We start from the raw sequence: 14,589 nt of genomic DNA, 5'->3' as shown, positions 1-14,589 counted from the left end.
TTTCAACCAGTCGCAGGTTAACGTCAACCTGACAGAGGAAACGTAACATCAATAACCAAACTGTTTTCACAATTAACATGCTTTTCTTGTTTCAACTATGTTTTATTATGAAAAGTACAATATATCCTGTATACTTGTACAACTATGGAACATATGTCCGTATATAATTGTACAATTTGTTATTCAACATAAAAATCATACAAAAAATTATGACATTGGTATTTTAACAGTGTTATTGTCACAATTATAGGAAGACACGCATGTGTGTGTGTGTCCTGTGTGTCCACTGTGTGTGTGTGTGTGTGTGTGTGTCCAGTGTGTGTGTGTGTGTGTGTGTGTTTGTTTGTCCAGTGTGTGTGTGTGTTTGTCATGTTGTGTGTTGTGTTTGTCCAGTGTGTGTGTGCGTGTGTGTTTGTTTGTTTCTCCAGTGTGTGTGTGTGTGTGTTGTCGAGTGTGTGTGTGTGTGTGTGTGTCAGTGTGTGTTTGTTGTGTGTGTGTCTTTGTCCAGTGTTTGTCCAGTGTGTGTCCAGTGTGTGTGTCTGTGTGTGTGTGTGTGTGTGTGTGTGTGTGTGTGTGTGTGTGTGTGTGTGTGTGTGTGTGTGTGTGTTCAGTGTGCGTCCTTTGTGTGTGTGTGTGTGTCCAGTGTGATTCCTTTGTGTGTGTGTGTGTGTGTCCAGTGTGTGTGTGTGTGTGTGTCCAGTGAGTGTGTGTGTGTGTGTGTCCAGTGTGTGTGTGTGTGTGTCCAGTGTCTGTGCCTGTGTCCAGTGTGTGTGTGTGTGTCCAGTGTGTGTGTGTGTGTCCAGTGTGTGTGTGTGTGTATCCAGTGTGTGTGTGTGTGTATCCAGTGTGTGTGTGTGTGTGTGTGTGTGTGTGTGTGTCCAGTGTGTGTGTGTGTGTGTGTGTGTGTGTGTGTGCCCGGTGTGTGTGTGTCCAGTAGAGTTAGATGCACTATTGTAAAGTGGTTGTTCCACTGGATATCATAAGGTGAATGCACCAACTTGTAAGTCGCTCTGGATAAGAGCGTCTGCTAAATGACTTAAATGTAATGTAAAATGTAAATGTGTGTGTGTGTGTGTCCAGTGTGTGTGTGTGTGTGTGTGTGTGTGTCCAGTGTGTGTGTGTGTGTGTGTGTGTGTGTGTCCTGTGTGTGTGTGTCCAGTGTGTGTGTGTGTGTGTGTGTGTGTGTCCAGTGTGTGTGTGTGTGTGTGTCCAGTGTGTGTGTGTCCAGTGTGTGTGTGTGTGTGTGTGTGTGTGTGTGTGTGTGTGTGTGTGTGTGTCCAGTGTGTGTGTGTCCAGTGTGTGTGTGTGTGTGTGTGTGTCCAGTGTGTGTGTGTGTGTGTGTGTGTCAGGTTATTATTTCAGGGACACTGAGGAGTCAACATCATAAACCCTAAACCCTGGATAGAGGGGCTCAGTGAATGTGGAGGTGAATGTGATCAGGTGGGTCAGTGTGTCAGAGGAGGCTCTATAGAAGGACAGAGTGCCGGCTGGCCAGTCCAGATACACTCCTACTCTGTGGGAGCTGGAGGAGGGGACGTCTATGGTAGTGGGTTTATTATTGTGCCAGGCAGTGTAACTGTTGTCAGAGCAGAACAGACTCCAGGACTTGTCATTGTATCCAAGACAACAGTCCTTAAGGTCTCCTCTCATGATGATTCCTTTACATGTCACTGCTATATCACCCCCTTCTCTCCTGCTGATTCCTTTATATGTCACTCCTATAACAGCCTTTTTCCCACTCCACTCTCCCTCCCAGTAACAGCGTCCAGTCAGACCCTCTCTACACAGCACCTGTCCCCAGACCTCAAATCTCTCTGGGTGATCAGGATACGGCTGCTCCTCTGTCCTACGTGTCACCTTTCTGTTCTCCTCAGACAGAGAGAGGAGTCTGTTTACTGTGTTTAGGTCCAGTGTGAGATCACAGACATCTGATGGATGAAACCAGACACAATATTAGAAATCATCATCATTCACATTAGAATGTTAACTCACTTTTCACTAATTCATTTAATGTAGATGTTTCTAGGTATCAAAAGGAGAAGTTAAGGTAACTTGAGACTTGTTGAATGATCATAAGTTATACTGTATGGTAATATAAAACACACTTATTCCTATTAATTACACACACACACACCTGTATGCATGCATGAACACAAACACACATGTTTATGTAAGACGAACACGCCACGCACACACACAGACACACACACACACACAGACACAAACATTGTCAAAGCAACTCTTTGTAAACTTTGGTGTCCCTGATTTCTGCTTCTGTAGAACTACAGCTGATATTAAATATGACCAAGTAAGTAATGATGGTGTTCTTTGACTTTGACTTAACTTGAATTAAGACTTATTCTTAGTCATATTCTTCACAGCAGTCAACACTCACATTTTCTAAGCCCAGGTTTCATTGCGTTCTCTCCACCATGTTCCACACTGTAGCAGTAAGCAGAAGAACAGACAGTCATTGAGGGATACACCTGAACTCACACACACACACACACACACACACACACACACACACACACACACACACACACACACACACACACACACACACACACACACACACACACACACACACACACACACACACACGTACACTGGACACACACACATACACACCATGGACACACACACACACACACACACACACACACACACACACACACACACACACACACACACACAGACACACACACACAGACACACGTACACTGGACACTGAGACACATTCACACACACAGACACACACACACAGACACACACACACAGACACACACACACACACACACACACACACACACACACACACACACACACACACACACACACACACACACACACACACACACACACACACACACACACACGTACACTGGACACACACACATACATACCATGGACACACACACACACACACACACACAGACACACACACACAGACACACGTACACTGGACACTGAGACACATTCAAACACTAGACACAAACACACATACACAATCAGCATATAACTTTGTCCAAGTGGTGGTAAGAATGTTTGTCTTAACTAGCCTGATGAGTCAAACATGTCTGATATGAACATTGACATAAACCCTCTACATACTTGAGTTTCTCCAGTCTGCAGTGTGGATCCTCCAGTCCAGCAGAGAGCAGTCTGACTCCTGAGTCTCCTGGGTGATTGTAGCTCAGGTCCAGCTCTCTCAGGTGTGAGGGGTTTGACCTCAGAGCTGAGACCAGAGATTCACAGCCTTCCTCTGTGACTAGACAGCCTGACAGCCTGCAAAGAGTTAAATCATATTAAAATCACACTGATATTCTTTGGTGGTGAAAATAGTGGCAGTATATTTTTTATAAATGTTCAGATACATCAGCATCCTGAAACCTACAAAATGTAGTCATGAATTAATGTATGTGTCATTATTATAAATTATCATAATATTACAAATAAATGTAGAGTACAAATATTTGAGTAGACTGACCAGACCAGTTTAAAAAGCAGTATCAGTCAAAAGACAGACAGTGAGGTATCAGATATAGATTGTATTGAGTATACAGTCCACACCATATCTATTTTGACAGTGAGGTATCAGATTTAGATTGTATTGAGTAAACAGTCCACACCATATCTATTTTGACAGTGAAGCTAACATTTTAAATGTGGCTCTATACTCCAACATTTTGGATTTCAGATCAAATGTTTGATATGAGGTGACAGTATATAATGTCACCTTTAATTTGAGGATATTTTAACACATATCTGTTTCACCATTTAGAAATGAAAGCACTTTATGTTGCTAGTCCCCCCATTTGAAGAAGTCATTAAATATTATGAACAATTTACTTATAGTGTATTAATGTAGTTAAAAGTTTAGTATTTGGTCCCATATTCTTTGAACATAATGACTACATCAAGCCTGTGACTGCCATGATTGAGAAAGATCATGAATGAATCATGAATAATAATGAGTGAGAGAGTTACAGAGACTACAACAAAACATGCTAACCTCTCACCATTACCAATAACAGAGGCTACAACAAAACATGCTAACCTCTCACCATTACCAATAACAGAGGCTACAACAAAACATGCTAACCTCTCACCATTACCAATAACAGAGGCTACAACAAAACATGCTAACCTCTCACCATTACCAATAAGAGAGGCTACAACAAAACATGCTAACCTCTCACCATTACCAATAACAGAGGCTACAACAAAACATACTAACCTCTCACCATTACCAATAACAGAGGCTACAACAAAACATACTAACCTCTCACCATTACCAATAACAGATGCTACAACAAAACATGCTAACCTCTCACCATTACCAATAACAGAGGATACAACAAAACATGCTAAACTCTCAACATTACCAATAACAGAGGCTACAACAAAACATGCTAACCTCTCACCATTACCAATAACAGAGGATACAACAAAACAAACTAACCTCTCACCATTACCAATAACAGAGACTACAACAAAACATACTAACCTCTCACCATTACCAATAACAGAGACTACAACAAAACATACTAACCTCTCACCATTACCAATAACAGGGGAGATTAGCATTTATACTGATATTTGTGCCTCTATAACTTTGTTATTCATCATTATTCACTATTCATATCTAAACGGTAAAATATATGTATGAATTCCCTCAAATAAAAGGTGACATTCTGTACTGTCACCTAATATGAAACATTATATCTCAAATCCAAAATGCTGGAGCATAGCACCAAATGTAAAACTGTAAGCTTCACTGTCCAAACACATATGGTGTGGACTATGTGTGTCTGGTAAACACATGTGGATCTGGTGAACAGTTATCACTTGTTGACCAACTACAGGAATACTGACCTCAGAGTCTCCAGTTTACAGTGGGGATTCCCCAGTCCAGCAGAGAGCAGCTTCACTCCTGAATCCTTCAGGTCATTGTTACTCAGGTCCAGCTCTCTCAGGTGTGAGGGGTTTGACCTCAGAGCTGAGACCAGAGAAGCACAGCCTTCCTCTGTGACTAGACAGCCTGACAGCCTGCAAAGAGTCAAATCATATTAAAATCACACTGCTATTCTTTGGTGGTGAAAATAGTGGCAGTATATTTTTTCAACATATTCAGATACATCAGTGTCCTGAAACCTGCCATATCTATTCATAAATTAATGAATGTGTCATTATTATAAATGATCATAATATTACTTGTAGAGAAAAATGTATAGTACAAATATTTGAGTAGACTGACCAGACCAGTTTAAAAAGCAGTATCAGTCAAAAGACAGACAGTGAGGTATCAGATTTAGATTGTATTGAGTATACAGTCCACACCATATCTATTTTGACAGTGAAGCTAACATTTTAAATGTGGCTCTATACTCCAGCAGTTTGAATTTGAGATAAAATGTTTTATATGAGGTGACAGTATATAATGTCACCTTTTATTTGCAGGTATTTTAATACATATCTGTTTCACCATTTAGAAATGAAAGCACTTTATGTATCTAGTCCCCCTATTTGAAGAAGTCATAAGTATTCTGACCAATTCACTTATAGTGTATTAAAGTAGTCAAAAGTTTAGTATTTGGTCCCATATTCTTTGAACGCAATGACTACATCAAGCCTGTGACTGCCATGATTGAGAAAGATCATGAATGAATCATGAATAATAATGAGTGAGAGAGTTACAGAGGCTACAACAAAACATGCTAACCTCTCACCATTACCAATAACAGAGGCTACAACAAAACATGCTAACCTCTCACCATTACCAATAACAGAGACTACAACAAAACATGCTAACCTCTCACCATTACCAATAACAGAGGCTACAACAAAACATGCTAACCTCTCACCATTACAAATAACAGAGACTCCAACAAAACATGCTAACCTCTCACCATTACCAATAACAGAGACTACAACAAAACATGCTAACCTCTCACCATTACCAATAACAGAGGCTACAACAAAACATGCTAACCTCTCACCATTACCAATAACAGAGACTACAACAAAACATGCTAACCTCTCACCATTACCAATAAGAGAGGCTACAACAAAACATGCTAACCTCTCACCATTACCAATAACAGAGGCTACAACAAAACATGCTAACCTCTCACCATTACCAATAACAGAGACTACAACAAAACATACTAACCTCTCACCATTACCAATAACAGAGGCTACAACAAAACATGCTAACCTCTCACCATTACCAATAACAGAGACTACAACAAAACATACTAACCTCTCACCATTACCAATAACAGAGGCTACAACAAAACATGCTAACCTCTCACCATTACCAATAACAGAGGCTACAACAAAACATGCTAACCTCTCACCATTACCAATAACAGAGACTACAACAAAACATGCTAACCTCTCACCATTACCAATAACAGAGGCTACAACAAAACATGCTAACCTCTCACCATTACCAATAACAGAGGCTACAACAAAACATGCTAACCTCTCACCATTACCAATAACAGAGGCTACAACAAAACATGCTAACCTCTCACCATTACCAATAACAGAGGCTACAACAAAACATGCTAACCTCTCACCATTACCAATAACAGAGGATACAACAAAACATGCTAACCTCTCACCATTACCAATAACAGAGGCTACAACAAAACATGCTAACCTCTCACCATTACCAATAACAGAGGCTACAACAAAACATGCTAACCTCTCACCATTAACCTCAAATAAAAGGTGACATTCTGTACTGTCACCTAATATGAAACATTATATCTCAAATCCAAAATGCTGGAGCATAGCACCAAATGTAAAACTGTAAGCTTCACTGTCCAAACACATATGGTGTGGACTATGTGTGCCTGGTAAACACATGTGGATCTGGTGGACAGTTATCACTTGTTGACCAACTACAGGAATACTGACCTCAGAGTCTCCAGTTTACAGTGGGGATTCCCCAGTCCAGCAGAGAGCAGCTTCACTCCTGAATCCTTCAGGTCATTGTTACTCAGATCCAGCTCTCTCAGGTGTGAGGGGTTTGACCTCAGAGCTGAGACCAGAGAAGCACAGCCTTCCTCTGTGACTCCACAGCCTGACAGCCTGCAAAGAGTCAAATCATATTAAAATCACACTGTTATTCTTTGGTGGTGAAAATAGTGGCAGTATATCGTTTTAACATATTCAGATACATCAGTGTCCTGAAACCTGCCATATCTATTCATAAATGGATGTTTCATTATTTGAAATGACAAATGATCAAAGTGTTGCTTGTGGAGAGAAAAATGTACAGTACAAATATTTGAGCAGACTGACCAGACCAGTTTAAAACGCAGTATCAGTCAAAAGACAGACAGTGAGGTATCAAATTTAGATTGTATTTTGTATACAGTCCACACCATATCTATTTTGACAGTGAAGCTAACATTTTAAATGTGGCTCTATAATCCAACATTTTGGATTTCAGATCAAATGTTTCATATGAGGTGACAGTATATAATGTCACCTTTTATTTGAGGGTATTTTAATACATATCTGTTTCACCATTTAGAAATGAAAGCACTTTATGTATCTAGTCCCCCTATTTGAAGAAGTCATAAGTATTCTGACCAATTCACTTATAATGTATTAAAGTAGTCAAAAGTTTAGTATTTGGACCCAAACTCATTTGCAGTTTGTTTTGGTTGTGTTTTGGGTTATATTCTGCCCAATAATAAAATGGTGGATGATGACTGGAGTAATTTTCTGTCTATGTGAGTATTTGACATGTTTCTAAACACAGCTAAATGTATCCTGATGATGCTTTATTAATACAAATCATGAATGAATCAAGAATAATAATGAGTCAGAAAGTTACAGAGACTACAACAAAACATGCTAACCTCTCACCATTACCAATAACAGAGGCTACAACAAAACATGCTAACCTCTCACCATTACCAACAACAGAGACTACAACAAAACATGCTAACCTCTCATCATTACCAATAACAGAGACTACAACAAAACATGCTAACCTCTCACCATTACCAATAACAGAGGCTACAACAAAACATGCTAACCTCTCATCATTACCAATAACAGAGACTACAACAAAACATGCTAACCTCTCACCATTACCAATAACAGAGGCTACAACAAAACATGCTAACCTCTCACCATTACCAATAACAGAGACTACAACAAAACATGCTAACCTCTCACCATTACCAATAACAGAGGCTGCAACAAAACATGTTAACCTCTCACCATTACCAATAACAGAGGCTACAACAAAACATGCTAACCTCTCACCATTACCAGTAACAGAGGCTACAACAAAACATGCTGACCTCTCACCATTACCAATACCAGAGGCTACAACAAAACATGCTAACCTCTCACCATTACCAATAACAGAGGCTACAACAAAACATGCTAACCTCTCACCATTACCAATAACAGAGACTACAACAACACATGCTAACCTCTCACCATTACCAATAACAGAGACTACAACAAAACATGCTAACCTCTCACCATTACCAATAACAGAGGCTTCAACAAAACATGCTAACCTCTCATCATTACCAATAACAGAGTCTACAACAAAACATGCTAACCTCTCACCATTACCAATAACAGAGGCTACAACAAAACATGCTAACCTCTCACCATTACCAATAACAGAGACTACAACAAAACATGCTAACCTCTCACCATTACCAATAACAGAGGCTACAACAAAACATGTTAACCTCTCACCATTACCAATAACAGAGGCTACAACAAAACATGCTAACCTCTCACCATTACCAGTAACAGAGGCTACAACAAAACATGCTAACCTCTCACCATTACCAGTAACAGAGGCTACAACAAAACATGCTAACCTCTCACCATTACCAATAACAGAGACTACAACAAAACATGCTAACCTCTCACCATTACCAATAACAGAGGCTACAACAAAACATGCTAACCTCTCATCATTACCAATAACAGAGACTACAACAAAACATGCTAACCTCTCACCATTACCAACAACAGAGACTACAACAAAACATGCTAACCTCTCATCATTACCAATAACAGAGACTACAACAAAACATGCTAACCTCTCACCATTACCAGTAACAGAGGCTACAACAAAACATGCTAACCTCTCACCATTACCAGTAACAGAGGCTACAACAAAACATGCTAACCTCTCACCAATACCAATAACAGAGGCTACAACAAAACATGCTAACCTCTCACCATTACCAATAACAGAGGGGGTATGATCTTTGTTCCTCTGTAACTTTCTCATTCATCATCATTCACGATTCATTCATGATTATTCATAATCATGGTAGCATCCACATGAATGTAGAAGTGTTCAGAAACATCTTCTATTCTTACTGACAATACAAGTGAAGTGACTCCAAAATGACAGGACATTATTCACCATTCAGTTTCTATTAGGAAAAACATAATCCAAAACACAACCAAGACAAAACTGCAAATGAATTCAACAAGTTTGTAGAATCACAAGCTTGATGTAATCACTGCAGGCATGGAATATGGGACCAAATACTAAACTTATGACTACTTTAATACAATATAAGTGAATTTGTCCAAATAATTAAGACTTCTTCAAATGGGAGAACTACAGTGCCTTTTGTTTCTTTACAACATTACAGCAGTCATTTCAATCGATTTTTATTTGGATTTCATGTAATGGACAAACACAAAATAGTCCAAATTGGTCAGGAGAAATGTAAAAAAATAACTTCTTAAAATAATCTAATTAAAAACACAAAAGTGGTGCGTTCATATGTATTCATCCCCTTTGCTATGAAGCCCCTAAATAATATCTGGTGGAACCAATTACCTTCAGATGTCACATAATTAGTTAAATAAAGTCCACCTGTGTGTAATCTAAGTGTCACATGATCTGTCACATGATCTCAGTGTATATACACCTGTTCTGAAAGGCCCCAGAGTCTACAACACCACTAAGCAAGGGACACCACCAAGCAAGCGGCACCATGAAGACCAAGGAGCTCTCCAAACAGGTCAGGGACAAAGTTGAGGAGAAGTACAGATCAGGGTTGGGTTATAAAAAAATATCAGAAACTTTGAAAATCCCACGGAGCACCATTAAATCCATTATTCAAAAATGGAAAGAATATGGCACCACAACAAACCTGCCAAGAGAAGGCCGCCCACCAAAACTCACGGACCAGGCAAGGAGGGCATTAATCAGAGGCAACAAAGAGACCAAAGATAACCCTGAAGGAGCTGCAAAGCTCAACAGCAGAGATTGGAGTATCTGTCCATAGGACCACTTTAAGGCGTACACTCCACAGAGCTGGGCTTTATGGAAGAGTGGACAGAAAAAAGCCATTGCTTGAAGAAAAGAATAAGCAAACACGTTTGGTGTTAACCAAAAGGCATGTGGCATGTGGGAGACTCCCAAAACATATGGAAGAAGGTACTGTGGTCAGATGAGACAAAAATGTAGCTTTTTGGCCATCAAGGAAAACGCTATGTCTGGCGCAAACCCAATACCTCTCATCACCCCAAGAACATCATCCCCACAGTGAAGCATGGTGGTCGCAGCATCATGCTGTGGGTTTGTTTTTCATCGGCAGGGACTGGGAAACTGGTCAGAATTGAAGGAATGATGGATGGCGCTAAATACAGGGAAATTCTTGAGGGAAACCTGTTTCAGTCTTCCAGAGATTTGAGACTGGGATGGAGGTTCAAGCTAAAGCAACACTTGAGCATTCTGAATTTTGGATGAATAGCATGCCCAAATTAAACTGCCAGCTACTCATCCCCAGAAGATAAGATATGCATATTATTAGTAGATTTGGATAGAAAACACTCTGAAGTTTCCAAAACTGTTTGAATCATGTCTGTGAGTATAACAAAACTTATTTAGCAGGCGAATCCCTGAGGACAAACCATTCAGAATTTTTTTTTTGGGGGGGGGGGGGATTTTCATTGGGAATCCAGATTTCTAATGGACTTTCTTGCAGTTCCTACAGCTTTCACTGGATGTCAACAGTCTTTAGAAATTGGTTGAGGTTATTCCTTTGTGTAATGAAGAAGTACGGCCATCTTGATCTAGGGTCACTGGAAGTGTACTGTTTGTTAGAGATGCGTGACCAGAAAGCTAACGACAGTTTGTTTTAATCCCGTATTGAACACAGTCTTCAATTTTATCGATTATTTACATTAACAAATACCAAAAGTTGTATTACAAAAGTAGTTTGAAATGTTTTTGCAAAGTTTACAGGTAACCTTTGAGATATTTTGTAGTCACGTTTCACAATTTGGAACCGGTGTTTTTCTGGATCAAACGCGCCAAATAAGACGGAATTAATCGAACAAAAGGACCATTTGTGATGTTTATGGGACATATTGGAGTGCCAACAAAAGAAGCTCGTCAAAGGGAAGGCATGATTTATATTTCTATTTCTGCGTTTTGTGTCGCGCCTGCAGGGTTGAAATATGCTTCTATCTCTTTGTTTACTATTGTGCTATGCTCAGATAATAGCATCGTTTGCTTCCGCCGAAAAGCCTATTTGAATACTGCCATATCAAATATGAATACTGACCTCAGAGTCTCCAGTTTACAGTGGGGATTCCCCAGTCCAGCAGAGAGACGCTTCACTCCTGAATCCTTCAGGTCATTGTTACTCAGGTCCAGCTCTCTCAGGTGTGAGGGGTTTGACTCCAAAGCTGAGACCAGAGAAGCACAGCCTTCCTCTGTGACTAGACAGCCTGACAGCCTGACAAAGAGATCATCATGATTTAATGAGTAGTGTAGAATGACATTGGCAGATGCATTTTGTTAATTATTCAAAACAATATATAGATTCATCTTCCATCTCCTAGAATTGTATGATCATAATGTTATACAAATGTGAAAATCAATGCATTTATTCAATATGAATATAATTTTATATTGAAAAACATATATTATTTACATCATTTTCTCTAAACTGGATATTTCTTCCTGATGATTAGTTCTTATATGTCATTTTATTTACTCACAGAACAGCTCTGGAGGCTTTGACCACTGGCAGCAGCCTCAGAAGACCTTCCTCTGATCTGGAGTATTTCTTCAGGTCAAACACATCCAGCTCCTTTTCTGAAGTCAGCAACACAAAGACCAGAGCTGACCACTGTGCAGGTGACAGTTGGTCTTCTGAGAGACTTCCTGATCTCAGGTAGCTTTGGATCTCCTCCACTAGAGAATGGTCATTCAGTTCATTCAGACAGTGGAACAGATTGATGCTCCTCTCTGGAGAGAGATTCTTCCTGATCTTATCCTTGATGTACTTCACTGTTTCTTCATGGATCTGTGAGCTGATTATTGACTTAGTCAGTAGACCTCGTAAGTGCTTCTGATTGGACTCCAGTGAGAGGCCCAGAAGGAAGCGGAGGAACAGGTCCAGGTTTCCCGTCTCACTTTGTAATGCTTTATCCACAGCACTCTTGTAGAAAGTAACTGCAGACTTGTCATTTGTTTGCAGTTTGTCCATTAGATTCTCATTGTTGTTGATGAATGAGAGGAACACATATACAGCAGCCAGAAACTCCTGAATGCTCAGATGAACAAAGCAGTACACCTTGTCCTGGTACAGCCCACATTCCTCTTTAAAGAGCTGTGTGCACAATCCTGAGTACACTGAGGCTTCACTGACATCAATGCCAGCCTCTTTCAGGTCTTCTTCATAGAAAATCAGATTGCCATTCACAAGCTGTTGAAAAGCCAGTTTTCCCAGTGACAGAATGCTCTCTTGATTCCAGTGTGGACCTGTCTCTTCTTTCCCAAGATACTTTTCATTCTTCTGTTTAGTATGAAACTCCACAAGGTGTGTGTACATCTCAGTCAGAGACTTGGGCATCTCTTCTCTCTTATGTTTCAGCATGTGTTCAAGGACTGTTGCAGAAATCCAACAGAAGACTGGAATGTGGCACATGATGTGGAGGCTCCTTGATGTCTTTACGTGTGAGATGATTCTGCTGGCCAGGTCCTCATCACTGAATCTCTTCCTGAAGTACTCCTCCTTCTGTGGGTCATTGAACCCTCGTACCTCTGTTACCTGGTCAACACACACTGAAGGGATCTTATTGGCTGCTGCAGGTCGGGTAGTTATCCAGAGGAGAGCAGAGGGAAGCAGATTTCCCTTGATGAGATTTGTCAGCAGAACATCCACTGAGGTTGACTCTGTGACGTCCCAACAGATCTTGTTCTTCTGGAAGTCTAGGGGCAGTCGACACTCATCCAGACCATCAAAGATGAACAGAACTTTGTACTTGTCGTAGTTTGAGATTCTTGATTGTTTGGTTTCCATTGAGAAGTGATTAAGAAGTTCAATGAAAGTGTATTTGTCCCCTTTCATCAAATTCAGCTCCCGGAAAGGGAATGAAAATACAAATTGGACATCCTGATTGGCTTTTCCTTCAGCCCAGTCCAGAATGAACTTCTGCACAGAGACTGTTTTTCCAATGCCAGCGACTCCCTTTGTCAGCACAGTTCTGATATGTTTGTCTTGACCAGTTAAGGGTTTGAAGATGTCGTTACATTTGATTGCAGTCTCTGGTCTTGCTTGTTTCCTGGTTGTTGTCTCAATCTGTCTCAGCTCATGTTCATTATTGACCTCTCCTGTTCCACCCTCTGTGATGTAGAGCTCTGTGTAGATCTTATTGAGAAGTGTTGGGTTTCCTTGTTTAGCGATCCCCTCAAATACACATTGAAACTTCTTCTTTAGATTAGATTTGAGTTCACGTTGGCAAATCACAGCAAGCTCATCTGAATGAAGAAATAACACAGAGGATATTAATATTACGTCTGTTTTAATGCCTACAGTATTGTAGGACTGTTATAACGTTTAAATTATAATAATTTATTCTCTTAACTGACTGTATAAATGTGTAAATGTTTTCATAATGCATTACAGACTGGTGTGACTGATTATATTATTATTATTGGTATTATTGATGGTATTATTAATGTTCTCTCTCTCTTTCTCTCTGTAAATTAATCACCACAACACATCCCTGCTGCTACTTGATGAGGTCACTAGGTGTTGTGTTAAGGCTGCTACAATATCATTGAGTTACACAGCTACTTTAGCTGTACTTTAGCTACAGCTTTTAAATGTTATAAAACAGCATTCAACATGAGGCAGACAGATCTTACATTTCTCCAGTGTGTCAGCAAACTCCTTCTGGTTCATTTTCCTCAGGATGTGCAGTGTGATCTTCAGAGCCCCCTCTCTGGCACTGCTCTCCTGCTTCTCATCTTCAGCATCCACCACTTCCTTATCCTGCTTCTGACTCTCAAAGCCTTCTGGGAGTTCTGGACTAAGAATCCTTTTGAACATCTTCAGCTCGTTCTTCACAAATGTCATAATATTCTCTTCAAGCAACTGAAATAAATCAAGTAAATAAGTTAAGCATATAAGCATAACATATTAATGAATGATTGACAGATCAACTTTACTTGAGGTAAACAAAAACAAATGTACATAACAGGACCACATACACTGAATATGGAGTCCAGGTCTGTTTGATGACTCTGGGAAGACTGACCACTGAGAATCT

The 14,589-nt window shown here is 40.0% G+C and overlaps 4 protein-coding genes across 4 annotated transcripts in view; 1 reads left to right on the top strand and 3 right to left on the bottom strand.

The window, feature by feature from the left end:
* Positions 1-14,589, bottom strand: part of LOC139531770 (NLR family CARD domain-containing protein 3-like) — a 393,069-nt gene that overhangs the window by 24,613 nt on the left and 353,867 nt on the right. The window lies entirely within an intron of this gene.
* LOC139537693 (NLR family CARD domain-containing protein 3-like) overlaps positions 1-14,589 on the bottom strand; it is a 426,333-nt gene that overhangs the window by 225,666 nt on the left and 186,078 nt on the right. The window lies entirely within an intron of this gene.
* LOC139540780 (NLR family CARD domain-containing protein 3-like) overlaps positions 1-14,589 on the top strand; it is a 301,765-nt gene that overhangs the window by 163,052 nt on the left and 124,124 nt on the right. The window lies entirely within an intron of this gene.
* On the bottom strand, positions 79-14,396 carry LOC139539785 (NLR family CARD domain-containing protein 3-like). The gene is made up of 7 exons (XM_071343074.1): positions 14,186-14,396; positions 12,031-13,795; positions 11,592-11,765; positions 4,879-5,052; positions 3,115-3,288; positions 2,396-2,442; positions 79-1,928 (listed from the first exon to the last, which is right to left on the bottom strand). The coding sequence occupies exons 1-7, from the start codon at positions 14,394-14,396 to the stop codon at positions 1,354-1,356; spliced, it is 3,120 nt and encodes a 1,039-aa protein (XP_071199175.1). The 3' UTR covers positions 79-1,353.

This window comes from Salvelinus alpinus, chromosome 1 (genome assembly GCF_045679555.1).
Source record: "Salvelinus alpinus chromosome 1, SLU_Salpinus.1, whole genome shotgun sequence".
Classification (NCBI taxonomy): Eukaryota; Metazoa; Chordata; class Actinopteri; order Salmoniformes; family Salmonidae; genus Salvelinus; species Salvelinus alpinus.
Note: the sequence above shows the minus strand (reverse complement) of the source record. Positions and strands in the feature narration are given on the sequence as shown.

Excerpts from the sequence above, each read along its gene's own strand:
- LOC139539785 (XM_071343074.1), bottom strand. The coding sequence starts at position 14,396 with ATGACATTTGTGAAGAACGAGCTGAAGATGTTCAAAAGGATTCTTAGT. Across the intron at positions 2,443-3,114 it reads TGCAGACTGGAGAAACTCAA|TGTGGAACATGGTGGAGAGA; the intron begins GTATGTAGAGGG and ends TTACTGCTACAG. Across the intron at positions 1,929-2,395 it reads GAAACCTGGGCTTAGAAAAT|ATGTCTGTGATCTCACACTG; the intron begins GTGAGTGTTGAC and ends TTCATCCATCAG.